The sequence below is a fragment of the Capricornis sumatraensis genome, chromosome 4 (assembly GCF_032405125.1).
Source record: "Capricornis sumatraensis isolate serow.1 chromosome 4, serow.2, whole genome shotgun sequence".
Taxonomy (NCBI): domain Eukaryota; kingdom Metazoa; phylum Chordata; class Mammalia; order Artiodactyla; family Bovidae; genus Capricornis; species Capricornis sumatraensis.
In genome coordinates, this window is record NC_091072.1 from 119,441,681 (window position 1) to 119,467,720 (window position 26,040).

Below are 26,040 nucleotides of genomic sequence, written 5' to 3' on the forward strand. Positions count from 1 at the left end.
CGTGATGAGAAGCCTGCACACTGCAAGGAAGAGTAGCCCTACTCGCCCCAACTAGAGAAAGCCCTTGCACAGCAGTGAAGACTCAGTGCAGCCAAAAACAAAATAAATGCTTAAAAAAATTATATATATATATATATAAATATATTTTTAAAGATAAATAAAACTATCATATTGATTACTGAGGATCTGGGTGCCACCTGAAACTTTGAGCCCAAGGGGATGCCTTCCTCTTGGCCCTGCTGTGCTCAGGGGCTGCTCTCCATTCACTTGTTCATTCATTCATTCATTCATTCATCTGTCCCACACACAGCTGTTAAGGGCCCCATCTGTGCCAGGGGGCATGCTGGGTACTGAGGAGAGAAAAGGAGCTCACAGAACAGTGTTGGGGAAAGACAGCTGCGAGCCCCAAGACTTGTGGAACAGTGGAGGAGGGGGGGTACAAGGCAAAGGGGCCCCAGGGGAAGCAAAATTGTACCAGCTAACACTTGGGGGTCTCTTGTACCAGGCTTTGAGCTAAGGTCTTGCCCTGTGACATTTCAATGGCCCTTTGATATTTACAGATGCTTGTAAGTCAAGAGGTGGGTCCTGAGCCCTGGTGAAGTTACATGCAGGTAATCTGCAGAAGATCTCACCCTGAGCAGGTGGCAATGGGAGGCCAGGTCCCTGTGGCTCTGAGCTCTCACCTGCTCTGGGTGTTGCAGCCCCACCCCCTGCATCCCCCCGGGGGTGTCTGGGAAGGCTGCATGAAGGAACTTTGCACTGAGCAGAGAGAGCACATGTGGAAGTTTCTAGGGAGACCACATAAAAAAGATTGGAGTACTTCTAGAAGAAGGAGCAACATTGGCAAAGCCAGAAAGGCTCAGAATAAAGCTTCACATCTTGGTGTCCACAGTTCTGGGAAGCCAGGCAATCTTGTGAAGAGGCGCTTGTACAGAAAGAGGCCAGGGCCTGCCGCTTCCTCTTTCTGCTTCTCTGTTTCCTAACAACGTCAGCATAAATAGGAAGCCTGAGAGGCTCGCTGACTGCCTCCGGGAGACACCACAGAAGGGCCGTCTGTCCCGGCACAAAGAGGTACGTGTGGGCTTCGGGGCAGGCTGAAGGGCGGGGTCGGGAGCAGGGGCGTGTGGCAGTCTGGGATGGGAAGGACAGTGAGAGCCTGGGGGTGTTGAGTGGGCAAGTGTGCCCCAGGGACTTGGGAGGTTAGGGCTTGGCCTTTTGGAAAAATCTGAACCCAGACTCCTGGGCAGCCAGTGGACGAGGAGACAGACAGCAGGGACCAACCAGCCTAGGTGTTGGGGGAAGGGCTTTGGGGGTCCAGTCCTCACTGGTGGATCCGCCTGTCCTGTCAGTGGGGAAGATGCCTGGGACGGTAGAGAGTTCAGGCCTGGGAGTCACACAGCTGTGTTCTGTTGTCTTTACTTTGTCACTAAGGTGTCACTAAAGTTGGTGGCAGTGATAACATCCTGTCCTGGGCTTCTGTCTCATGTCTGGAACACGGGAATGCCGATAGTCTCTGACATCCTGGCTTAGAAAAAGTGTGTGCATGCACGCACATGCACACACATTCGTGTGCGTGCAGACACATGTGTGAATGTCCACGGGGATGCAGAGATACTGGAGGCAGATGATGAAGCCAGGAACCTTGTTGTGCTCAGACCTAGATTGGTGTGGGTTGAGAAGCTCATGTCAGAAGATAAGAAGGGAGTAGGTTCCTTACTTACTTAGAGACATGTCTTCCGCCCTCCAAGAATGTTTTCTTTATGGTCGTACTCTGCCCTGACCACTGTCGATTAGTTGGGTTTGGGCCCAGCTGTGGATGCCTGCTACTGAAGTGAGTTGGCTAGGTGGTGGGCATCTGGGGGTGTTTTCGTCCAGGTGTGCACTTGCCCTCTGGATGGGAAGGCAGGTGTTTCTCTGGGTCCCCACTGAGATAAGAGCCTGAGGGGGCTTGCCAGGCAGCCCACAGCAACAAGTTGCAAATGTGCAATGTTTAGTCTTTAGACACCTCGCTGTTACATTTTTGTATAAACGGATTCTAATTTTCTCTGCTTATCATCTCCTTGCTTTCTAAGGGTTTAATAACAGGTAAAATCTGTCCTGCTAATTTTGGGTCACCCTTTTTTTCATTCATTAGTTTTATTTATGTTGTGTTATATCCACTAACATCACAGGATATTTCTTGAGTTCTTAAATGAATGTACTTAATATTAAAGTGAACCCATGGATCTATGCTTTGCTAAAAATTTAAAAATTGGGAGTACATTACATACATGTTGCCCTATGGCTCAGTTTTCCACTTAGTAGTACGTTTTGGACAACATTCTGTAATAAGGTGGAGAGATGTGACTCATTAATTAGCCCTAAGAGATACACGACATTTATCAGTTTAGGTGTTACTGAAAGAGCATGATGGGGTCTGGCTGCTTGCCGTTCAAAAGCCAATAAGCAGGCCAGGTTGGTGGAAAGGAAAGTTTGCTTTATTTCAGATGCTGGCAACTGTGGTGGCAGGGCATTGTGGATGTCTGTCCAAAGGCCAGCTCCCCACACTGGCAACCAGTGAGGCAAGAGCTTTTATAAACAGAAGGTGGGGATGGGGCTACATACAGAAAACAGCACAATCAGCTCTGACAGTCATCTTCAAATTGGTCATCGGTGATCTGACCAGTGTCATCGTTATTGTTTTAGATACAGTTAACCTTCAGTTTCGGGGTCCATTTGTTCCCATTTCTTTGAGGCCAGTTCTCGGAATCGTGGCAGCTGATGTCGTGAGTACAGTCTGGTGGTCATGCAGTTAACTTCTCCATCTTGGTGTTTTAGTATCTGCAAGACAGCTCACAGGATATGGCTCAGAATATTATCTATAGCCCTTGAGAAAGCACTAAAGATCCTTGATTGTGCTTAATGATTACATTATTATTATTTGGTCTCTTTCGACCATTTTCCCTTGCTTCTGTATGTCTCACTTTTCTGATTAAACTTATTCTTTGACTAAAGTTTTCCACAGACAAAAGGCAGGCAGAGGACGCGGTGGGGTGGAGGGTGGGCAAGGACCAGGGCGTCCTGCTCCATTTCATAGGTGCACCACGATTTACCCAATCGATCGTGGTGCACCTAGACACTTGCTAGACACTTGGGTGGTTTCCAGTTTTCCACACCTGAGAAAGTCTTCCTACAGCCCAGATTCCTAGAAGCAGAATTGCTTCTAGGCAAGAGACTGCACATTTGAAATAATAATAGATATTGTCAAAGCATCCTCAAAGTAGCTGAACTAACACACATCCCATGGCAGTGCATAAAAACGCTGGTTTCTCCTTAAGAAAACAGTCCATCTTTTAATTGTGTCCAGTGTAATGGATAAAAATTATCTGGTTCTCACTTGGGTTTTTCCTTTCCCTGGTGATAGGTGAAGTTGTGCATCTTCCGCGTGTTGAAAGGCCCTCGGGATCCAGTTTGTAATGTGCATGGAAATGTCCTTTACATTTCTCAATGGGTTGGTTGTCTTTTATGTATTGAGTATTAATACATTTGGAGCATTTTAGGAGTGGTCCATCTATTACGTGTATGAACCATTTATTGACATGTTGAAAATATGTCTTTTGGATTACTAGTCTATTTTCTCTTTGGTGTGTTTAAAGATACCTTGCATTGTATAAAAATGTATTCATTGATTTTAAGTCAAATCTGTCATTATTTCGTCTTTCAGCTTTCTGGATTCGGTGTCTTATTCAATCCCTGAGATTAAAGAAATATTTTAGAGCTTTTATCATTTTTAGCTTTGACATTTAAATCTTTAATCCATTTAGAATTTGGAGGTGTGGGTAATAAGTAATCATCTAACTTTTTAAAAAATGATTAGCTGATTGTCTAAATATCATTAATTTTGAGTGTGCAAACTATGTGTTCTCTGTGATTTGAAATTCTATTATTACTTCCAATTCCTAAGTAATTCTTTTCCTTAATATTTTCTGTTCCATCTGTCTACTATTATACTCATCGTTTTTCTAACCAATAAAGCAAGTCCCTCATGTTGGATTTGTTATAATCTAGAATCAGTTTGTTAAGCCAGTTGAAAATCTTTCTGGAGTCTTACTTTGGATTGTCTTGAATTTACAGATTACTTGGGGGAAGGCTGATCCCCAAATAGGAGTCATGTCATAAAACAGCAGGCAGCCTTCTACTTTAAAGCAGAAGGTACTGACATTTCTGTTGACTTTAATGTTACTGAAGTTTTCTAGTACATACCCAGAAATGCCAACGTTTTTTTCAATTCCTCATTTGCCAAAGTTTATTTCTTTGTCTCATCACGAATGGCTTTTGTATTATCAAATATTTAAGGGCATCTGTCGAGATAAGCTTATCTTTTTCTCCTTTTAATCTGTCTGTTGATCTATTTCTATTAATCACAAATAGAGTTGATGCATTCTTCTTTTTAAAGTCTTCATCAGGTTGTCCTATGAAATTGTTTTTGTCTGGAGTGAATTTGTGCCTTTTTTTACCTTTTCCAATAGCTATTTTTATCATTAAATTTCTGCATGAGTTTGAGAATTTTGGTGAGCATGTTTATTTTATTTTGAGCAAGAAGGCATTTGGCTTTTCTCTCCTCTTCCTCCCTCTCCTCGTTCTCTTTTCCCCCTTCCTGTAATCCTCTGGTTTCCATGCTTAATCCTCACTCATAGTGATCTTTAACCCTTACATTTTAAACACATATATTTATATTTAACTTATATTTTCCATCAGCATTTGGGCTTACTCAGAATATATATACTCCTCCAAAACAAGGCAAGATCCTCAGCAAGCTTTGGGTTCATCTCTGCTTTTTACCTCTAACCTCATAGCCAACACTTGTGTTAAAATGATCTCAGTTTTACTTCAATGTTGTTACTGTGTATTTATTTGTTTTTACTTTGAAAAGTGGAGTTGCTCCATCGTGCAGGACTCTTTGCGACCCCATGGACTGTAGCCTACCACGGTCCTCCACCCATGTGATTTTCCAGGCAAGAGTACTGGAGTGGGTTGCCATTTCCTCTCCAGAGGATCTTCCTGACCCAGGGATTGAACCCAGGTCTCCCTCATTGTAGACAGCCGCTTTGCTGTCTGAGCCACCAGGGAAGTCAGTAACAATATTTCTTTACTTAACAGTAAGTCCTATTGGTTTCTTTTTTCAAAATTGATTCCAGTATCAGGTGCTATCTCTCTTTTTTGGAACTTTTATTTTTTGTGTGAAATATATGCTAGAGTAACTCTCTTTAAAAAGATCTGGAAAGCTTTTGGACTGTAGCCTATCAGGCTCCTCCATCCATGGGATTTTCCAGGCAAGAGTGCTGGAGTGGATTGCCATTTCCTTCTCCAGGGGATCTTCCCAACCCAGGAATCGAACCCAGGTCTCCTGCATTGCAGGCAGACGCTTTACCATCTGAGCCACCAGGGAAGCCCTTTTTGTCCTTACATTTCCAAAATATTATGATTTTTCCCCCTTGAACTTCAAAGTAAGCTAGACTTTTTATATTTCTAGGTTCAAACATATTTTGTTCTCAGTATTTTCAAGACATTACTATCTATTTAGCGTCCTGTGTTACTTGTTAGAGGACTTTGCAAACCCAATCTTTTTTCACTGAAAATAACTTATTTGTTTACTTCTGGAAGCTTCTAGAATTGCCTTTTACTCCTTGATGACCTAAAGTTTATTAGTACGTGACTGAGTATGGTGCTATTAAAAATGAGTTTTGCTTTTAACTTAGTAGATTATTGGCTGATTTAAAGCCCTGTGAATTTTTCTTCTATTTGCAATTGTATCTCTTTGGTTGCACATGGAAAACCCCCAGATAACAGTAGCATAATACCATATAAGTTTATTTTTTCCCTCACATGAAAGATGTCCAGAGGTAGACAGACTCAGACTATATGGTTGGTCCACTGTGAGAAGAGGTATCGAGGTTCCTCTTTTTCTGTGGCATATGATTTCTACACTCAAAAGAACCTTATAATTCAAAATGACTGCTGGAAATCCAGCCATCACTGCAAACTGGAGAAAGGAAAAAAAGCAGAAGGGCGAAAATAGATTCCTCCTACCTGAGCCACTTCCTTTAAGCAACTTTTTTTGAAAGACACACCCAATGATTATACTCACATCTTCTTGGACAACATTTAGTCACATGACCACACCTAGCAATAGGAGAGTGTACGAAATAAAATCTTTTATTCCGGCAGCAAGAAACCTACGTAAAACCTAACCTTTTGTTACCAAGGGGAAAGGGGACAGCTAAGTAACCGACACCGTCGGCCGTACCTGCCCTCCGTTCTCTGTCTTCTGCTTCTAGATGTTGGAACTCTTGAATTTCTTTCCGAGGCCTCAATTTTTCTCTAAGACTTTTCTTTTCCTAGCCTATTTGCTGTCTTCAATATCTACATTTGTAACATGACAGTTTATAGTGTTAATTCTGATTTGGCCCATTATTGAATTACGGTGTGTGTTTGTTTCTTTGTTTTATGGATTTCTTCAACAAAACTTCAATACAATTTCAATTACCTTCAAATGCTAAGAACTCTGTTTATTTGTCCTTTGCATAGCAATCTGTTCTTAAGTGGCCATGATTTCTCAAATCTCTCTGAGCATGCTACTTAAGATGTTTTAACGTTTTGTTTTGTTTTTGCACAGACATCTGTGCATATCTACAGAAGTGTCTGTTGGGTCAGTATATGTCAGAATAGAGATGAAGGATTCCAATAATTGGGAAATACAACACTATGCTACTCACTATTATAACTGGTTAAGAACACAAATTCTAAAGCCAATCTCCTGTGCTACAGTCTCAGCCTTTTCCTTTCTGCTGTATCACCATGGACCTATACCAGGTTCCTCATCTACAAAGTGGAGATTTTAACCTACACATTGATGGGTTAATATCTGCACAGCCTTTTGAACAGTGGCCAGATGATGGTAAGTGTTTTGGAATTGTTAGCCACTAATACGAATTCTCTGCATGTAGGTCTTTTATGCTTGTGTCCTTGGATGCCATCAATTTGTTTGAACTATTTATAGCATAAAGGTAGTCACTTGTTCTCCATATTTTGGCACAAACATTTATTTTTCACTTTGTCCTTTGCTTTGTGGTTCAGTTATTTTTATAAAACACTGAAGTGTTCACTTTTAGGCACTTTTATTTGTCAGCCTTTGTCTTTGATTTTTTCTGGTGCTTTGAAGCTGAAATAGTTCAAAGATATCCAGTTGTACAGTTTGCAAGTTTCATAGGATTTAACTGCCTATATTTAAATTTTTATTGATTTGATACATGGGGAATTGTGTAAGGTAGGGATTTAGGCTGATATGTTTTATGTTGTTATTCAATTGTTTCAACACTTTTTATTATTCCATCACTTAATACTGATTTGTGGTTCCTCTTCATCATGTAGTACATTCTCTGGTGAAATACAGTTCATCTAATCAGTATGTCTACTGATTTGTTGTGTGTGTGCATGCATGTGTGTGCATGTGTGAAAATCCATTACTTTACCTATCAGATCTTTATAATAAATTTTGCTATTGAATGGAAACTCATTATTTTATTGACTATAGTTGATTTATAATATTTAATAGGTGTCAAGTGTAAAGCAAAGTGATTTGGTTATACATATATATATATCTGTATTTGTTTTACTTTTGATTCTTTCCCATTATAGTTTATTATAAACATAGTTTATTTATAATAGTTTATTATTGAATATAGTTCCCTGTACTGTACAGTTTATGGTGTTTATGTATTTTATATATGGTAGCATACATCTCAGTTCAGTTCAGTTGCTCAGTCATGTTCGACTCTTTGCGACCCCATGAATCACAGCACGCCAGGCCTCCTTGTCTATCACCATCTCTGGGAGTTCACTCAGACTCACGTCCATCGAGTCTGTGATGCCATCCAGCCATCTCATCCTCTGTCGTCCTCTTCTCCTCCTGCCCCCAATCCCTCCCAGCATCAGAGTCTTTTCCAATGAGTCAACTCTTCTCATGAGGTGGCCAAAGTACTGGAGCCTCAGCTTTAGCATCATTCCTTCCAAAGAAATCCCAGGGTTGATCTCCTTCAGAATGGACTGGTTGGATCTCCTTGCAGTGCAAGGGACCCTCAAGAGTCTTCTCCAACACCACAGTTCAAAAGCATCAATTCTTCGGCACTCAGCCTTCTTCACAGTCCAACTCTCACATCCATACATGACCACAGGAAAAACCATAGCCTTGACCAGACAGACCTTAGTCGGCAAAGTAATATCTCTCCTTTTGAATATACTATCTAGGTTGGTCATAACTTTTCTTCCAAGGAACAAGCGTCCTTTAATTTCATGGCTGCAGTCACCATCTGCAGTGATTTTGGAGCCCAAAAAAATAAAGTCTGACACTGTTTCTACTGCTTCCCCATCTATTTCCCATGAAGTGATGGGACTGATCGTCTATTAACCCCCTACTCCCAATTTACCCCTCCCCGCTATCCATTTTGTTAACCAAAAGTTTATTTTCTATTGGTGCTTACTCACTCAGTCATGTCTGACTGTTTGCAATCCTCTGGACTTCCCGCCAGGTGCCTCTGTCCATGGAATTTTCCAGGCAAGAATACTGGAGTGGGTTTTCGTTTCCTCCTCCAGGGGATCTTCCCAACCCAGGGATCAAACCGGTGTCTCCCGTGTCTCCTGCATTGCAGACAGATTCTTAAACTGCTGAGCCACTGAGGAAGACCCATTTTTCTATGAGACTTCTAAAGTCTTATTAACTGTCCTCACACATATTTTTCCCCTTGTGAATTCCTGCCAAAAAGAAAGAAAATCTTGTTAAGTTTTGATTAGAGTTGTGTTAAACTTATAACTGACTTTCAGAAGAATTAACCTCTTTACATGTGAGGAATTTGCATTTGTGGTAAGACCCAAAGAGAAACTCTGAGTTTTTAGCTGAGTTCCAGGTAGGCAGAGCAAGCCGCACCAGCTCAGGCAGACTCTCCTTTGCCTGCCAAGGCGCTGCTCCCCTGCAGGAGCTAAAATACTCTCCCCCAGCCCCAGACAAACCCACTCTTCCTTCCCAGGCATTTCTTGGACTAATCACCCCACAAAGATCATCAAGTTTGGCTCTCTCTCACGATCTCACGTGAGATACGTCGGGTTGGGCCCATTTTACAGGTTTAGAGAGCGAGGTTCAGAGGGCACTGAAAAGTCAGCCCAGGCCGCCAGCACAAGAGGGACAGGGCCGGTGTTGAAAGTCAGTTTGGCTGAGCCTAGAGCCGCGGTTTTCCCAGCAACAGAGCTTCTGGTATATGTGTCTGTGCAGCTTGAGTGAAGTTTTTGACAATTTTACAGACAGAAAAGGAGTCATGGTCCTCTCTGTTCTACTTTCCTGGTACTTCCCAGGGGCTGGATGAAATGAAATGAGGAAATCCCCAACCTTCTGCAGAAAAAAAAGGGAACTGGCATTTCAGGGGGTAGTGTGGGAGGAATGAGGTAAATGGAACAAGGTGGGGAGAGCACCAGGCTTGTGTGTGTGTGTGTGCACGCACGTGCACGCGTGAGTGTGTGTGTGTGTGTGTGTGCATGCACGCGTGAGCGTGTGTGTGTGTGGTGAGGGTGTGTGCACATGCTCACTCCCACAGAAGGATCACACCCCAAAACCCAGTGACTCCCCCAGGTCAGTACCTGGTGGGGGAAAAAATCAAATACCAGGCTTCCCTCTTGAATTTTCTCATTACCAGGGCAGTGTGGCCCAGTGGGAACCCACATCTGCAGAGGCCACTAAGTGCATCTCCTTCACGGTCACATCCCTGGCACTGAGTTGAGGAGCAGGGACTGTCCCAAGGGCCAGGCTGAGGCAGCAGTGGGGGTGCAGCCAGGCAGCAAGGCCGCTCCTGGGTCCGCCCTACCACGTGGGCCACGTCTCATGGGCTGATGATTCCTTCCGCAGGCCTGGAGGAGGCAGGATCCCGGAGAGAGGAGGATTCCCAAGAGCTGATGACATGGGTCTAGCCCAGCCTCCAGCAGAGGAGGAACACAAGACTCCAGGACAGTGAGGAGCCCACACTTTGCCCAGACCTGGACCCACCCGAGCGGGCCACCTGTTCTCCAGAGCTGAATCACGAGATGACACTGACCCGGGGGCTGCTCTCCCTGGCTCTGCTGGCGCTCTGCTGGGGACTCAGCACAACAGGGGCTGAAGGTGAGCCGGATCGCCCCCACCCCTTCTCACTGCCGGGCCACAGAACCGAGAGCCCCAGACTTCCGTCCTCCTCCCCATCTCTTCTCTCCCCTGATTTTCCCTGCAGGCCTCCCTTCCCTCCCCCTACACTCCCACTCCTTCTTCTCTGGCCTCCTGTAAAGACCCTCTCTGGTTGTGTGGCTTCTCTGTCCACATTTCCCAGTGTGGCATTCCAGACCTCTAACCTCCTGGCTGGCCATTCCAGTCCTTTGTCTGACCTTGTGTTCCCCCCAGACACTCAGCACCTGGAGGTCTTGACCAGTTCCCACCTCTGTACCTTTGCTCCTGGGGACCCTCAGCCAGGGTGTGGGGGGGTGTCTCTCCTCTTGCCTCAAGGCCCTGCTGAGATGCCCCCCTCACCCTGGGCTCCTCAGGCCACTGACCACCCTCTCCAAGGGCTCCCAGAGAACTCAGCTCCCCTGATAACTCTGAGAACCACACTCCACTTTCCAAGCATCAGGCCTAGTGGGGCCTGATCCAAGAGTAGGGTGGGGAGGTCCCAGAGTAGGGCCCTTAGGGGTGGGTTTGTGCCTCTGCTCCCAGGCTGCACCCACCCGGGGGGCCCAGGGGAAAGGCCTGTGTCTGATGCATGTGCCCGCCTATAGTGGGAGGGACTCTGTTTCTCCAGGAGCAGGGCAAGGCAGGGGCTCAGGACACATGCTGTGAATCAACTAGAATATTGTGTTTTTCCCGACAGGAGGGTCCACAGCTGGCTCCCTTACACCTGCACACTTGCAGAGACAGCTGCCTCTGCCCCTGCCATGGTCCCTGGGGACCTTTGCCTGGGCTCTAGGAGCCTCTACCGGATTCTGGGAGACTTCTCTGCAGTGCTGTGCACCCAGGAGGTGGCGACAAGGGGGAAGGTGTGACCCTCTTTCTGCTTTCCTCCCTGGCAGGGACTATCCCTCTGGAGACCCTGCGCTGCCACAATGACTACACCAGCCGCATCATTTGCAGGTGGGCAGACACCCAGGATGCCCAGCAACTGGTCAACGTGACCCTCTACCGCAGGCCCAAGGAGTGAGTGAGGCAGGGCCCAAGGTTGGAGGGCAGTGAGGGGCACTGCTGTGTGGGCAGTGCCAGGGGTTTGGGGCTGGACAGAAGGTAGGGATGGGAAACTCCTGCCCAGGAGCTCCCGACCCATCAGGCAGCCTGCCGGGCCCAGGGGCTTGTGTCTGATGTCCAGTTTGGGGGAAGAACCTCCGATGTTAATATTGTTGATGATGGTGATAATCTCTTATTTTGTCACAATTGAACAAAATCAATCAGCAGAAGTCAATTTTGGTTCGTCCTCCTTATGAGGTTGGCAGGACATGGACATGATGCCCAATTCACAGATGGAGAAACTGAGGCTGCAGAGGTGAGGTCTCTACCCCTGGCCACACAGTGGGTTCAAGGCCTTAGCAGGACCAGTGTCCTGTGTCCAGCCTGCAAGGCTAAGCACCATGTCTCCCCCAGGCCCTGCTGCCTCTGGAGTGGGGGCTTCTCCTCTCGCCTCACCTAGTCTCCAGGACATAGCCCATTTGGGAAGGTACTCCCACCATTCTGGGATCCGGTGATAGTCTAACTCACCATAATGGAAATAATTAAACGGCAGGCATCACAGGGTCTGGGGAGACCCCTGATGACCTCCCCTTGGAAGAAGGGCTTTTGCTCCACAGCATCATTGCCCCTACACTCTCTCCCCTGCTCTCCCCAGAGTCTCCATCCTCCTTGTCCACTGCCCCCATCCCCCATCCTCAGCTGTGGCCTGCCTCCTCCTGCACTGGGACACCAGAAGAGAAGCTTCCCAGCACCTCCCCCCACCATGGCCTTCCACCTCCCTGGATATTCCCGGCAGTGATGGCCTGTCCCAGGCCTGTCTGAGGCCAGAGCCAGGGCCCCACTTGGTCTTGCTGCTCAAGGACATCACTGCCATCCCAGTCTCCACTGTCCCCATGCTGTGGAGGGACCCTGTCCCAGGATCCACTTACAGATGCCAACCAGACTGCAGCTCAGGGCCTCGCAAGTCCAGTCTCCTAGCCCGGCTGTCCATTCTCTGCTTCCCTCTGAGGAAGCCTCCTCTAAAGAGTGGTCTGGAGCCCTGTTTCCAGTGCCTCTCAGGTACTTCCTCCAGAGCCCACTCTCCCAGGACTCTGCTGCCCCCAGCAGGCCATTTAAACTGCTCCTGCTGGAGTCGGTGATGCCCACTTGGTGAAAATCAGTGGTTAGTCCTGGCCTTCTCCCCACACACCCGCAGGCAGCACCTGACAAGGACCGGCTGGGCCTAAGCACGAGGCACCATGGCACCTCCCTCCCTGACCCTGGCCAGCACCCGGGCCCTTCCCCACGTCCCCCTGGCCTGCCCTTTTCTGTCTCCTAGTCTGTTCCCTACTCTGAAGGGGACGATGTCCCAGGGCTCTTGGACCTCCACTTTCTTGCATCTGGGTCCAGCGGCAGAGACCCAGCCCCAGACTATGGCTCTGACCCAGACATGCTCTCTCCAGCCTGGACCTTTCCCCAAGTTCCAGAACCATAGGTGCACTTGCCTGTCCACATTGTCCCTTATAGTCTTTAACTTCAAGTGTCCTAAGCAAGTTCCTGCTCTGCCTCCCAAAGACAGCCCCTTTGCTAGATTCCCATCTCAGCTCACCAAAGGGGAGCTTCCAGGGGCTCAAGCCAGACAAATGGGGGCAGTCTTTTATTTTTTGCTTTCCAGTCTCCTTTCCCTCCTTTCCTTCTTCACCGCAATGTCCAATCCATCAGCAAATGTGATCTACTTCATCTTCAAATAGAAAGTGAATCTGGCTAACACCTGATTCAAACCACTTCTTATCACTGAGATAGCCCAGAAGCCTCCTAACTTGTCCCTCTGCTTCCAGTATTGCCGCCCCCCACCCCCCGCAACCCAAGTCAATCTATCCACAGCTCAGCAGCCACAGGAATCCTTTCAAAATGTGTGTCAAAACAGCACTCCTTTGCTCATAACTCTCATTTTTCCTCACTTCCAGTGAATTCAAAATTCCTTACATTCCCTTTAAGCACTGGCCTTCTGTAACCTCACTCTGCTAGGCTCCTGGACCTCCCACCCTCACATCTCTACTCTGCATGCACTGTTAATTGCCTAGTCACACAACATCCCAAACCTATGCCTACCCCAGGACCTTTGCACTTGCTGTTCCTTTTCCTTGAAATCCTCTTTCCCCAGATTTGGCATGGTTCCCTCCCTGATCTTCAAGTTTCTGCTCAGATGTCACCTTCTCCAAGAGGTCTTCCCTGCCTCTTTTACTTCAAATCGTATCCCCAGGCCAGCCCTTCTGGCCTGCTCACACCTCTTTCCTTCCTGACTTGTCTATGTACGCTTCTCTCCATTTGACATGTGACATCATTCCTTCATTGTTCTGTGTATGTCTGCCTCTATTAGGATGTCTGCACTGTAGACAGGGATTTGCATGTGTTTTGCTTCCTGCCAGGCTCCCTGGTACTAAACAAAGCCTTACACGTAGGAACCACCCATTAATATTTGTGAGTGAGTGATTCTTCTCTCTCGGCTAACCTTATCCTCTCCTGGCAGGGACCATCCACAGCGAGTGTCCTGCAATCTTAGTGACGACAAGCCCTGGTTAAACAGCCCTTGTCCTGGCTGTGTACCCAGAAAATGTGTTATTCCTTACCGAAACTTTGTCCTTGCCGACTATGACTACTTCTCATTCCAACCGGACCAGCCTCTGGTCACTGAGCTCACCGTTAATCTGAGCCAGCATGGTAAGGCCTGGGGTCCCTGGCCAAGCGTAGTCCCCTGTGAGGACAGAGAACCCTGGAGTGTCCACAAGTGCCTGGCCTACTTGGGGAGGCAGATGTGGAAACATCTAATCCTCCAGGGTTGTAAGGACCATACAAAGGGTGTGGTGGGCCAGGAAAAGGAACAAGGGATTCTGCCTTGGGGAGAGGACCCAAGAAGTTTCCGGAGAAGGATACACGTCTGCTGGGTACTGAGAGGTGCAGGATGACCCTGGGCAGAGGAACTAGTTAAGTGTGGCCTGAAGAGGGAGTTACAGGAGTCACAGTGCCCTCTGCTGGTGGCCACACAGGCCACCTCGTGGACCGTGGGGACAGAAGGAAGCCAGCTCCCTTTGGAGTTTAATTTGAGCACCTTTTATGGAGTTTATGTTCTGAGGCCTAGGAATCTGCACAGCTTCATTCATGTTCACGCTGAATCCCCACGATTTAGCAGAAGGCAGTCTGAGGTCCATGGAGAAGAGGGGTCTGTCCAAGGTCACTCAGCCAGTGGGAGCAGTGCCTGGCCTGGGACCCAGGCCTATCCACACATGGGCCACAGAGGACCTTCACCTCCCGCACAGTCATCCAGCCCCTTAGGGACCCTTTCCTTCCTGTCCCTCCAGTGCAGCCCCCCACACCCAAGGACCTCAGCGTCACAACTACCACGGAGAGTCTCCTGCTGTCCTGGAAGATAGCCCATGAGGGTTTCCAGAGCCACTGGCTATCCAGCCTGGAGTTTGAGGTGGCCTACAAGCGGCTTCAGGACTCCTGGGAGGTAGGGAGCCCACCAACTGTGCCCCAAACCCACAGGTACCCGGCCCAGCCGGCCCTGCTCAAACAGCCCCTCTCCCCTCCAGGATGCCCACACCATCCACTCCAAGTCCCCCCAGGCCATCTTGGAGCTAAAGTACCTCCTGCCCAGCAGCACCTACGTGGCCCGAGTGTGCACCAGGCTGGCCCCAGGCTCGGGGCTCTCAGGACGACCCAGCCAGTGGAGCCAGGAGGTTTCCTGGAACTCCCAGCCAGGTGACAGAGTTGGGACAATGCTCCCTTGTGGAGAGGGGAGCTCATTACAGCTCCAGGACAGGAGTCCACTGTCCACACGACAGGATCCTCGGGTGCTCTGTGTTCAGTGTGGTTTCCTTGGACCCACCCCATCCCTACTGTGACTCTGCAGAGGCAGCGGCTGCATCTGACTCACCCCCAGGCCCCAGTTTGCTGTCCACGTTCTGTGGAGGAACAATTACAATTTAATCACAATGGCATATGGGCAGCTGTGTTTTCATGAGGGCTGCACGACATGTGGACACAGCAACATGACGGTGTTATTTAATAAATCCCCAAACCCCGAGGCTGAGAGATCCTCCCCATTTTGCACAGGGGGTGTGAAGTTTCACAGAATTCACCCTCTGACCTGAGGTCACACGGCTGGCAGGTCAGGCTGAGTTTAACCCCTGATGTTTTTAGCCCCACAATCTCTCTGTGACGAGTCTCATGCTGAGCCCACTGAAGGCTAGGAATGAACGAATGAGGACTGAAGGAGGGTTTGTTCTCCCTCCCAGGGGATGAGGCCCAGCCTCAGAACCTCCAGTGCTTCTTTGACGGGGCCGCCCTGCTTACTTGCACCTGGGAAGTGAGGTCCGAGGTAACCCGCTCTGTCTCCTTCACCCTCTTCTACAAGACCGGCCCTGATGCGCAGTGAGTGTTCCCTGCCTCTGTCCCCTCCCCTCCTCTAAGCCTCACCCTCTCCAGGCCTCCTCCTGCCCCTGGAGCCCAGCAGAAGCCACAGCTCCCCCTGAGGTCTCACCCCTCACATAGCCCTGCCTCCCCCTGCCCTGACCTCTGCCGTGATCCTCAGGGAGGAAGAATGCTCTCCTGTGCAGAAGGAGACTGGCAGCCCCTACATCCGGCACCGATGCCAGATTCCTGTGCCTGACCCCAGGAACTACAGCCAGTACATCGTCTCTGTTCGACCAAAGATGGAAGAGAAACTTATAAAGAGCTCAGACAACAGTGAGTTTGCCCCTAGCCTTCTGTGTGGAGCATCTCCCAACAGCACTCTTTCGTTCCTCATGGTCCAGACTTCATGTGTGTCAATTTCAATGATATACCCTAGGGAGACAAATGGAACAAAAATGATTCCAGTCTATCCTGGAAGTTCTCAAGAAGCAATAATGCAACAATGACAAATAACATGAAGGAAGATGCAACTGATATTCCTCAAGAATATCAGTATTAAACACCTCTGATCTCAGTCTTTTAGCTCTATCTTCCCTGGTGGCTCAGACGGTAAAGAATCTGCCTGCAAAGCAGGAAACCCCGGTTCAATCCCTGTGTTGGGAAGATCCCCTGGAGAATGGAATGGCTACTAACTCCAGTATTCTTGCCAGGAGAATTCCATGGACAGAGAAGCCTGGTGGGCTATAGTCCATGGGGTCACAAAGAGTCAGACACGACTGAGCAACTAACACTTTCACTTTATTTTCCCCTCCAACTTCTCAGTTGCTCAAAAGTTCCTACTTCTGCCCATGACCTCCTGGTCTTCCCACCGATTTTTCCTTTTCTTTCCCAGATTGGATTTTTCTTTTTTAAGTTTCCAAAGTCCTCCCCAGATTGATATTTTCAGAGTTAATAATAATTCATCTGTGATTTACTTCTTATGTTGGGTACTGATGCTGCTAAGTCGCTTCAGTCGTGTCCGACTCTCTGCGACCCCATAGACGGCAGCCCGCCAGGCTCCCCCGTCCCTAGGATTCTCTAGGCAAGAACACTGGAGTGGGTTGCCATTTCCTTCTCCAATGCATGAAAGTGAAAAGTGAAAGTGAAGTCGCTCAGTCGTGTCCAACCCTCAGCGACCCCATGGACTTCAGCCTTCCAGGCTCCTCCGTCCCTGGGATTTTCCAAGCAAGAGTACTGGAGTGGGCTGCCATACCAGGGGCAGGCTGCCATACCTTGCAGGCTAAGCTCCCCAGTTCCTGTTACATAGCGAGGACCTCATGCAGAGGAAACTCCTGCATTGCTTCTCGATAATCAAGTTCTTCTTCCCAATCTCTTGTGTGTGTCAGGGACAGCAGCTGATTTGTCTTAGTTACCTGGGTTTAAATCCGCTACTTATTGTTTGGGATCTTCCATGCAATCTTTGTCTCTACCACTTGATAGCTGCCTGTCCTTGGAAAGTTACCTAATCATTGTGGGGCTCAATTGTCTGAAAAGTGGACAGATTCAGAGTACTTACTACATCCAGTTGTTATAACTGAGTGAAATTATTCATATAAATTTAGCATGTATAATAATGCTTAGAACAGTGTCAATACTCTAGATTAGAATAAATTAACAGTACATTTATTTCTATTTAAATACTAGGGGTAACCCATACTTTTGGTCACCTCACCACAAAACAAGTGTATATTAACATCTCCCAAGAGAAGGGCATTTCAGGTCAAAATAGATGACATGGTAAAACCGGGGTGCAAAGACCCTAAGATGGGTGGGATCTGGGGTCCTGGGTTAGTGGAGAGAGCACCTGTGATGAGCACGGAACACAAGAAATGTTCCACTGGAGGAATACTAGAAACAATAGGCCTTAAAAGTTTTCCTCCCTCCAGTCCAGATGGCTCCCCCAACCCTCAACGTGACCAAAGGCAGAGATGGCTACATCCTGCACTGGAAAGAAGAAAAAATGAGCTACTCACACATAGCTTGCATCTTCCAGGTCCAGTACAAGAAAGAAGGAGCCTCATGGGAGGTGAGAGCCTGTGCCCAGGGAGGGGCCTGGAGGGGAGGAAAGGGCAGTGAGACAACACTTGGGAAAATGTCACCTGCCGGATGCCTGGCTCCCAGCATGTGACCAGCCTCAGAGAGGGTCTTGGGACTTGGCGGTCACTCCAATGAGCAGTCTCATTGTCTCTTCCTTTGGTGAAGGAACTGAGACTCACAGAGATGATGTGAACTTGGCCAAAATGTACACATGACCCTGAGTTGCAAAGGGGGCATAGACATCAGGAGGGGGAGAGCTGAGAGGCAGCTGGAGGATGGGTTTTCAAAAGTCATAATAAGGTGACACTTCTTCATAAGACTCTCATCCAGAATGCAAATGTGCAGTTGCTAAGAGCAGAGCAGCTCCTGGGGAGGCCGGCAGGGCCTCAGCCCGGGGCTCAGTATCTTGCCCCGGCCCTCAGGCAGCCTCTGGGGCCTGTGGACAGAACCTGGGGCTCCACAGAGGGCAGACCAGAAACCTCAGAGCCAGCCCCAGAATTTTCGGCTAGAAATGGGGAAACTGAAGCCAGGAGGAAGTGGGTTAGTGGTGGAGCTGGGAGTGGTCCTTGGGCTCCTGAACATCTGTTTGATGGTCCAGGTTTCGGTCACCCTGCACCACACTCCAAGGGAGACCATATCTGGGGTCCAGGCTGCCCCAAGGTGAGCTGGGAGGGTGAGGGGGGCATGATGATTCCTCAGGGTTTCTGCACCCCGATGTTGTCATGTGTGCCAGGAGTTCAGTACAAGAGGTGCTCCCTGGTCCCGTCCCTCTGGAGTGCAGTCCTCCGTGGTGAGGGTGATGCTGCTCAGATCTGGGGATGTGACTGCAAGCTGGGCACTGATGGGTAGCAGGAAGGCTGGGGTGCTGAGGCGGGAGGGTTTCGTAGCTGTGCCCACGCACCCCAGACCTCAAGACTCCTGCTCACACACCTGCTCCTGCAGGACACCAAGACAGAGGACTTCCAGAATGCCCACACCATGTCGCTGCCACCTCTGGAGCCCGCCAGCCGGTACCAGGCCAGAGTGAGAGTAAAACCCGACCCGGGGAACTACAATGGGATCTGGAGCGAGTGGAGTGAGGCAAGGTCCTGGGACACCGACTGGGGTAGGTCTGCCACGCTCCGCCTCACCCCTCCTGGCTCAGCCCTGCTGGGCAGAAGACAGGGAGGATATGAACACAGAGACGTAACCCCACCCCAGAATAGCATCCTTCCCTCCCAGGCATCATTAGGGCTTAGAAAATTACACCTCCTGGTGTGCAATGCAGACTGCAGGCAAGGTCTCCAGAGGACAGAGGAGAGAGCACGTCTCACCAACAGGTCTCCCTGCGACTGAACCTTAGCCTTCTATTAATATGGCCCAGGCTTCTACTGGCTTTCCAGGTGGAGCAAGGGTAAAGAATTAGCTTCGCCTGCCAATGCAGGAGGCACAAGAGATACGGGTTTGATCCCTAGGTCAGGAAGATCTCTTGGAATAGGAAATAACAATTTGCTCCATCTTGCCTAGGAAATTCCATGGACAGAGGAGCCTGACAGGCTATAGTCAATGTGTTCACACAGAGTCAGACATGACTGAGAGCACACACACACACACACACACACACACACAGGCATGCTTTCATTAGCCTTTGTGGAAGCTACTACTCAGGGACCACTCAGCCTGAGGAACTACAGACTGGGGCCTGAGATTGGAAAGCTTTGGTCTGATTTCTCAATCTCCTACTTTTGTTAATTTCATTTATCTATCACCATGGTGGCCACCAGGAGACAAGTATAGGACAAGGTCCAGGAGGTGGCTGCAGAAAGAGGACAAAGTGTTTGCAACAAGGTCCCCAGTCCCAGCCAACTGTCAGGGTAAGAGCCCCAGAGAGAGGACCTCAACCAAGCAGAAAGGAGAACTGGGCCACAGGACCTAAGGGAAAGAGATCAGCGGAGTTCTGGAGGGGCCCAGCCAGTAAGGGGCTTAAGCCCAAGTGGACAGTTGAGAGAGTCTTTGATGGGACTTTGCATTTTATGGTTCCTCCACCATCACCCCTTGCTTCATCTCTGCCTCCTGTTGTCCGTGTTCTTGATGACCACCTTATATGCCACCTCCTTTGGGAAGTCCCTTGTGATTGCCTTTGGCCACAGTTGCTGCCCTCCCATAGCAACTCCTGCTACTGGCCAGGATCTAACCCTCTGTGTCCTCCCACCAAGCCAACATTGTGGGTGGCTCAGACAAAGGCCCCCTTCTTCTTAGTCAGTTTCTGGCCTCCTCTCCTCTGCACCCCAAGGAAGCAGCTACACCCCGTCTTCTGAGTTTCCAGCCCTTTCCCTCCCTGGATGCTAATGATCCTTTTTCCTTTCTGGCTTCCTGAAGTGCTACCCATGTGGGTCCTAGCCCTCATCCTTGTCATCAGCACCTTAATCCTGCTTCCAGTCCTGCACTTCTGTGGTGTCTACGGGTACAGGTAAGGGTACTCCAAGAGGAGGGAGAGTGTTATCCAGGGCCCTAGAGGATGCCAGGGTCACTCTCTGTCACTGCTTTTTCACCCGCTCCCAATGGGGTCTTGGACAAATCTGAGCTCTCCCTGGGCTTCAATTCCACCTCCGTACGTGAGCACAGGCAGCTGCCCGGAGGTCTTGGGCAGCAGTCACCCCTTTGCTGTCTTTTCAGGCTGAACCGGAAATGGGAGGAGAAAATCCCCAACCCCAGCAAGAGCCACTTGTTCCAGGTAGGAGCTAGCCGTGAGGGCAGCGGAAGTGTGGGGCTCGCGTGCTCCTGCGCCCATGTCCCCATGCCCGCGTCCTGCTCCCCTTCCTGTGGGCTTTGAGTGGGGCTGGAGGTGCAGGCGGCTAGAGAAGGGGCTGGGAAGCTCTAAGAGCCAGGCCAGCCCGCAAGCCCAGTGCTGAGACCCCCTGGTCTCCCCTGACGCTCAGGGTGCCCTGCCGGTGGGGACTAACCTAGGATAGGAGGGAGGGTTGGCATGGGGGGCTGGTCCCTGGGAGGCTCCAGGAGAGGCGTAGTCACATCGAGGGCAGGTGGATGGTGGGAGGCAGAGTGGTTTTCCGAGGACAGAACGGCAGAGCTGAGCTCTAAGGGATGCAGGGTGGTGGCAGGTGGGAGAGGCCACAGCAGGCAGAAGGCATGTGGTGGGTGGAGATGAGGCTCCTTTGAGAAGGGAATTGAGTGGGGAGGGCGGTGAGTCTGGGGCACATCGCAGGAGGCTGAGAGGACCCTGGGGAACAGGAACCCTTTGGTCAAGTACACGGGGCCAGAGCTGCCTTGGGAGGGTCTCACGGCAGTGCAGAGGGGGCTGGGGTGAGCATGGAGCAGGGACAGTCCAGATAGTGTCCTCAGAAGACCCAGGACCCCGGCGAGGTCCCAGCCCCTCTCTGGCCTCATCTCCTAGTGTCAGGAGGCCGTCCTGCTGGTACTGAGAATCTGCCTCTTCTGGGGGCTCCTGAATCTCTACCATCCTCAAGGCCTTCCTTCCATCTGCACCTTCTGGAGCACCTTGACTCCCAGAGATACAAATGCCCTTTCTCTTCCCAGAACGGGAGTGCTGGACTCCGGCTGCCAGACAGCATGGCCACCCTGGGTGGTGGAAGCCGCCCACAGAAGGGGCCGTGGGGCAGCAGCTGCCCTCAGCTCCTGGAGGGGTGAGTGTTGGCCAAGGGGATCCCTGGGTGGTGGGAGGGTGGCCCCCTCTTGCACACCAGAGGTTTGGAGGAGGTGGCCTGGGTCTGGGCCTCAGTTTGAAGACATCCATGGAGGCTGGTGGCGCTAAAGCAGGAGGCATCCCAGGTTAGCGAGGGTCAGACCTCAGACTTGACTGGAGGCAGGAGACTGGAGCAGATGACCCCCCTTCACCCTGCTGCCCAGGGAGACCCCACACTGCCTCGGCTCCACTGGGTGGCAGAGGGTCTGTGAACCTTCATGGCCTCAGCATCAGAGCCACCAGCTTGCCACTAACCCTCATGTGAGAGATGACTGAACCCAGGCTGGACACTGACCTGGGGCCTGAAGCTGGGTGACAGCAAGGAGCGGAGGGTGGGAGGGGTCCTTGACCTTGAATGAGAGCACGGAAGCTGGAGGGCCAGACCCATGGGGAGGCTGAGGAGCATCTGGTTTCCTGCTCTGGGCCTGCTCCCCAACACTGCCCTGCTCTGAGTTTTCTGTGGGTGTGGCCAGGCCTCTCGTCCCACTACCCCCTCTGCCATGAGCTGAGACGTCTGTCCAAGGAGGTCCCAGCATCTCTGCCCCTGTTCTCCCCACAGGGCATTCCCTGTAGACTGCAGGCACAGCGAGGTGTCACCTCTCACCACAGAGGACCCTAAAGATGCCTGTGACTCATCATCAGAGCCTGACATGACTCTGACCGCCTCGGACCTTCCCACGGAACAGCCCCCCAGCCCCCCGACAGGGCTGGCTGCCCCCTCAAGCAGGCCTGAGAGCCAGGCTTCCGGCTTTGACTTCAACGGTCCCTATCTGGGGCCGCCCCACAGCCGTTCCCTGTCTGACCTCATGGGCCAGCAGGTGCCCCCACAGACAGGCATGAGCAGGAAGCCACAGTCCTCGGGGTCCCTGGAGTACCTGTGTCTGCCCGCAGGGGGGCAGGTGCAGCTGGTCCCGCTGGCCCAGGTGAAGGGGCAGGGCAAGGCCAGGGATGGGAACACAAAGTCCAGCCCAGGGGCCCAGAGGAGCCCTTCCCTGGAGTCAGGGGTGGGCCTTGCCCCTCCAGAGCCTGGGCTGATGGAGGGTGGTCAAGACCAGAAGGACAGGGCCCCCACAGTTCTGCCCACTGGCTGGCCTGAGGATGGCACCATAGCCTCTGGTTATGTCACCACTCCAGATCTGATATTCACCCCACCCACTGGGGCCCCATCTCCCTCCCAGGCTGCCCCTCCGAACCTCCCCTCAGACCAGAGCCCCATTTTCCATCCTGGACTGGCTGATGGGCCCCCTGTAGCCTCAGCTCCCCGGAAACCAGAGTTCGAGGGCTATGTGGAGCTCCCTCCAGCCACAGGCCAGTTTCCCCAGTCCCCTCTAGCCAGCCCTGCCCCTCCTAGAGTCAGCAGCCCTGTCCTGAGCCCAGGCCCGCACCGGGCAGATGTGCCCCCCACCTCCCCTACCCCTGAGGGTCTCCTTGTCCTGCAGCAGGTGGGTGACTACTGCTTCCTTCCTGGCCCTCTCTCCCCCCAGAGTAAGCCCACTTCCCCAGGACCGTGTCCTGAGATCAGGGACCTCAATCAGGTGGTCCAGGCTAAGAAGCCTCCAGCTCAGGCCATTCCCCAGGTGCCGGCCATTCAGCTCTTCAAAGCCCTGAAACAGCAGGACTACTTGTCACTGCCCCCCTGGGACATCAGCAGGCCTGGGCAGGTGTGCTAAGTCTCTGTAGACCTGGAGGGAGGGGAACAGAGGAAAGGGCCTGCCTTTCCTCCTGCCCTGCCTGGCGCTCCTGCCACCCCTGCTCCCTTCCCTGGTCCTTTCTGCAAAGCCATGGAGAAGCTTCCATGTTGTAATAGATGGAGACCAGAAAAATAAGTTAACCATCTACCTCCTTCCTTGACCTTCAGCAAGGTCAAGCTTCTCTCCCTCCCTTCCTCTCTGCCACACACACACACACACACACACACACACACACACACTGTTTTTTGAAATTAACTTATTTTAAGTTCTGAATTATTGGAACTTTATATATATACACACCAGAGAAGGAAATGGCAACCCACTCCAGTACTCTTGCCTAGAGAATCCTGTGGACAGAGGAGCCTGGTGGATTGCTGTCCATAGGGTCGTACAGAGTCGGACACGACTGAAGCGACTTAGCATGCCTGCATGCATTGGAGAAGGGAATGGCAACCCACTCCAGTATTCTTGCCTGGAGAATCCCAGGGATGGAGGAGCCTGGTGGGCTGCCGTCTGTGGGGTCGCACAGAATCAGACACGACTGAAGCAACTTAGCAGCAGCAGCAGCGGCAGCATATATACACACACTCATTTCATGTCTCCTTTTCCTTTTTACTAAGTTTTCCTGCTTTTGCTTTGTCTTCTTTCTCTTTCCACTGATTTATCACTAGACTTAGTTTGAGGTCTGGGCTAAGCCCATTCTGAAGTTCATCCTGTCTCCATCAGAGCTTTTTCTGATGCTGACACGTCTGGTTTCGTGGAGGATTTCTGCCTGTCCCTGGCAGGCATGAATGTGCACAAGATTCCAGCCTGGAGGCAGGAGGCTGGAGGCAGTGTGGAGGCTTGGGGGTTTCAGACTTGGAAGAGCAGCCCTGGGCACAGCAAGCATCTGTCACCCCAGGTGTGGTAGCAAAGCACGAGCCTCAACTGTCACTCCAAGAATTGTCACTTCCCGTGGACTTGGCATGGGAAGCACTGTTCTGAACTCATGGGAAACACTGCTAGTCTCTTCGAGGTGACTGGGGAGTTTCAGGGGACCCCCTAGTCCCTGCATCTGAGCAGTGGGCAGTGCAGATTGCTGGCTGAAGTGATCTCCTTCCTGTACTTAGGCTAGTGGGGCCGGGGAAAGTTTGAGAGGGGAGCAGAGTTCAAAAACCACGTAGAAAATTCAGAAAGAATTGCTCAACAAGGAAAAAAGGAAAACGACCCAAGGACATGGACACTTGAGCTTATAGTCCAGATCTCCTGGCTGCCCTCCCTCCAGAAAGATCTTACCACTCCCACCCCCACCGGCCACCTATGAGAGGCTTTTGGTCTGTGACTGGCCTACATTGAGGATCATGGTTCTTTTAAATCTTTGCCTTTCTAATATGCAAAAGATGGCATTAAATTGTTTCAATTTGCATTATTTCAAAACTGTCATGTTTGCACATATTTTCCTATTTCTTGGACATTTGTAATTTCTGCCCCCCCACCCCCCCCCAAGCTAAACTCATTAAGATCTCATTGTGTCAGATGTCCACTTTTTTCTAAGTAAACTTTACAAAGTATTTAGCTCTGGCTGGCCTTTCACAGATGGTGCAAATTTATTTTTCCAGTTTGTGGTTTGCCTTTTAATTCTGTTCATCACGCTTTTGAGTGTATTCAATGCAGGCTTGTCTGGGTGGTCGAATGAATCTATGGGTGAACTCCTTCATGGCTTCCCTTTTGGTGTCAGATTTGACAAAGGCCTTCCCCATTGAAAGCTGCATTTGTCCAAAGTCATATTTTTTTTCTGGTTCTTTTTGTGTTTGAAAATTGTATGCATGGAATTCTTTTGGAATGTATGCATTTAAGATGGAGAGCCAGCTTAGACAAGTAGCCCAGATGTTCTGGTATCCTTGGTGGAATCACCCATTCTTCATCCGTGTATCTGATATAGAAAATCTGTGTATACACTTGGTCAGTTTCTAGACTTCCCTTTTTATTACATGGTCTTCTCCATGGACCCCACTGCCCTGACTGTTCTAGCTTTATCATATGTTTTAGTAAATGGCAGAGCAAATGTTCTTGTTTCTTTCATCCACAAAAATCCCTGTTGATTATGGCATTGTTTGTAGCTGAAGAAAATGATAAACAGTTGAAATCTTCACCCATAGTGAAACTAATCACAACATTTGAGTGCATTCTAAGGTGGAATCCAGTGTGCAAAATGAATGAAGTGGACCTATGTGCATCAGAGAGAAGTCCAAGATGTGAATTCCAAAATGTTTGGAAAAAAATTGTGATAAACTATTTTTATTACAAAACATTAATGTGTATATAAGTGTTTAGGTGGATGGGCAGGGGTGCCGTTTGAAAGCACACCCTAAAGAGGATGGATTCTGTTCAACAGAAGGGCCTTCTGTCTACCACAGTGAGTTAGGGGCAGTTTTGATCAGACCTAAGATGCTGGTTGTAACAGAATGAGAAGCAAGTGGCACTCCCAGGACAAGCCAGGAGAGAGTGAGGGAAGGAGAAAGATGGGCTGGGGGAAAGAAATATAAAGAACACACGCAAGCTAATAAAGGGATTCGTTGTAACCCAAAATTCAAATCTAACTGGGCATCCTGTGTTTAGTCTCTAGTAAGAGTGGAGACAGAGGGAAGAGACTGAATTCCTCATAAAAATAGATGAGAATTATTTTGCTGTTGATGTGGATTTTTTTAATTTTTATTTATTTATTTTTATTTTCAGCTGTGCTGAGTCTTCACTGCTGCTTGGCCTTCTCTCTAGCTGCAGTGCGTGGGCTTCCCGTTACGGTGGCCTCTCTTGTTTCAGAGCACTAGCTCTAGAGAGTGTGGGTTTCAGTTGCTGCCCATGGGCTCAGTAGATGCAACTCCAGGTTCTAGAGCACAGGCTAAGCTGCCCCAAGGCAGGTGAGACCTTCCCAG

At 49.8% G+C, this 26,040-nt stretch overlaps 1 protein-coding gene across 3 annotated transcripts; it reads left to right on the plus strand.

Annotated features, from left to right (window-relative positions):
* Positions 1–1,043: 1,043 nt before the first annotated feature.
* On the plus strand, positions 1,044–25,697 carry CSF2RB (colony stimulating factor 2 receptor subunit beta). 3 transcript variants are annotated; one of them, XM_068969834.1, is made up of 15 exons: positions 1,058–1,071; positions 2,686–2,765; positions 9,932–10,183; positions 11,119–11,242; positions 13,776–13,966; positions 14,605–14,756; positions 14,839–15,007; positions 15,544–15,679; positions 15,840–15,994; positions 17,587–17,726; positions 18,680–18,842; positions 20,096–20,186; positions 20,393–20,450; positions 21,272–21,378; positions 21,997–25,697. In XM_068969834.1, exons 3-15 carry the CDS (start codon positions 10,108–10,110, stop codon positions 23,105–23,107), a joined length of 2,673 nt encoding a protein of 890 aa, XP_068825935.1. In that variant the 5' UTR covers positions 1,058–1,071; positions 2,686–2,765; positions 9,932–10,107; the 3' UTR covers positions 23,108–25,697. The 3 variants fall into 3 exon arrangements, with proteins under 3 accessions (XP_068825936.1, XP_068825935.1, XP_068825937.1); XM_068969835.1 differs by lacking the exon at positions 2,686–2,765 and having other exon boundaries at positions 1,044–1,071; XM_068969836.1 differs by lacking the exons at positions 1,058–1,071; positions 2,686–2,765; positions 9,932–10,183; positions 13,776–13,966 and having other exon boundaries at positions 11,130–11,242.
* The last annotated feature ends 343 nt before the right edge of the window (positions 25,698–26,040 follow it).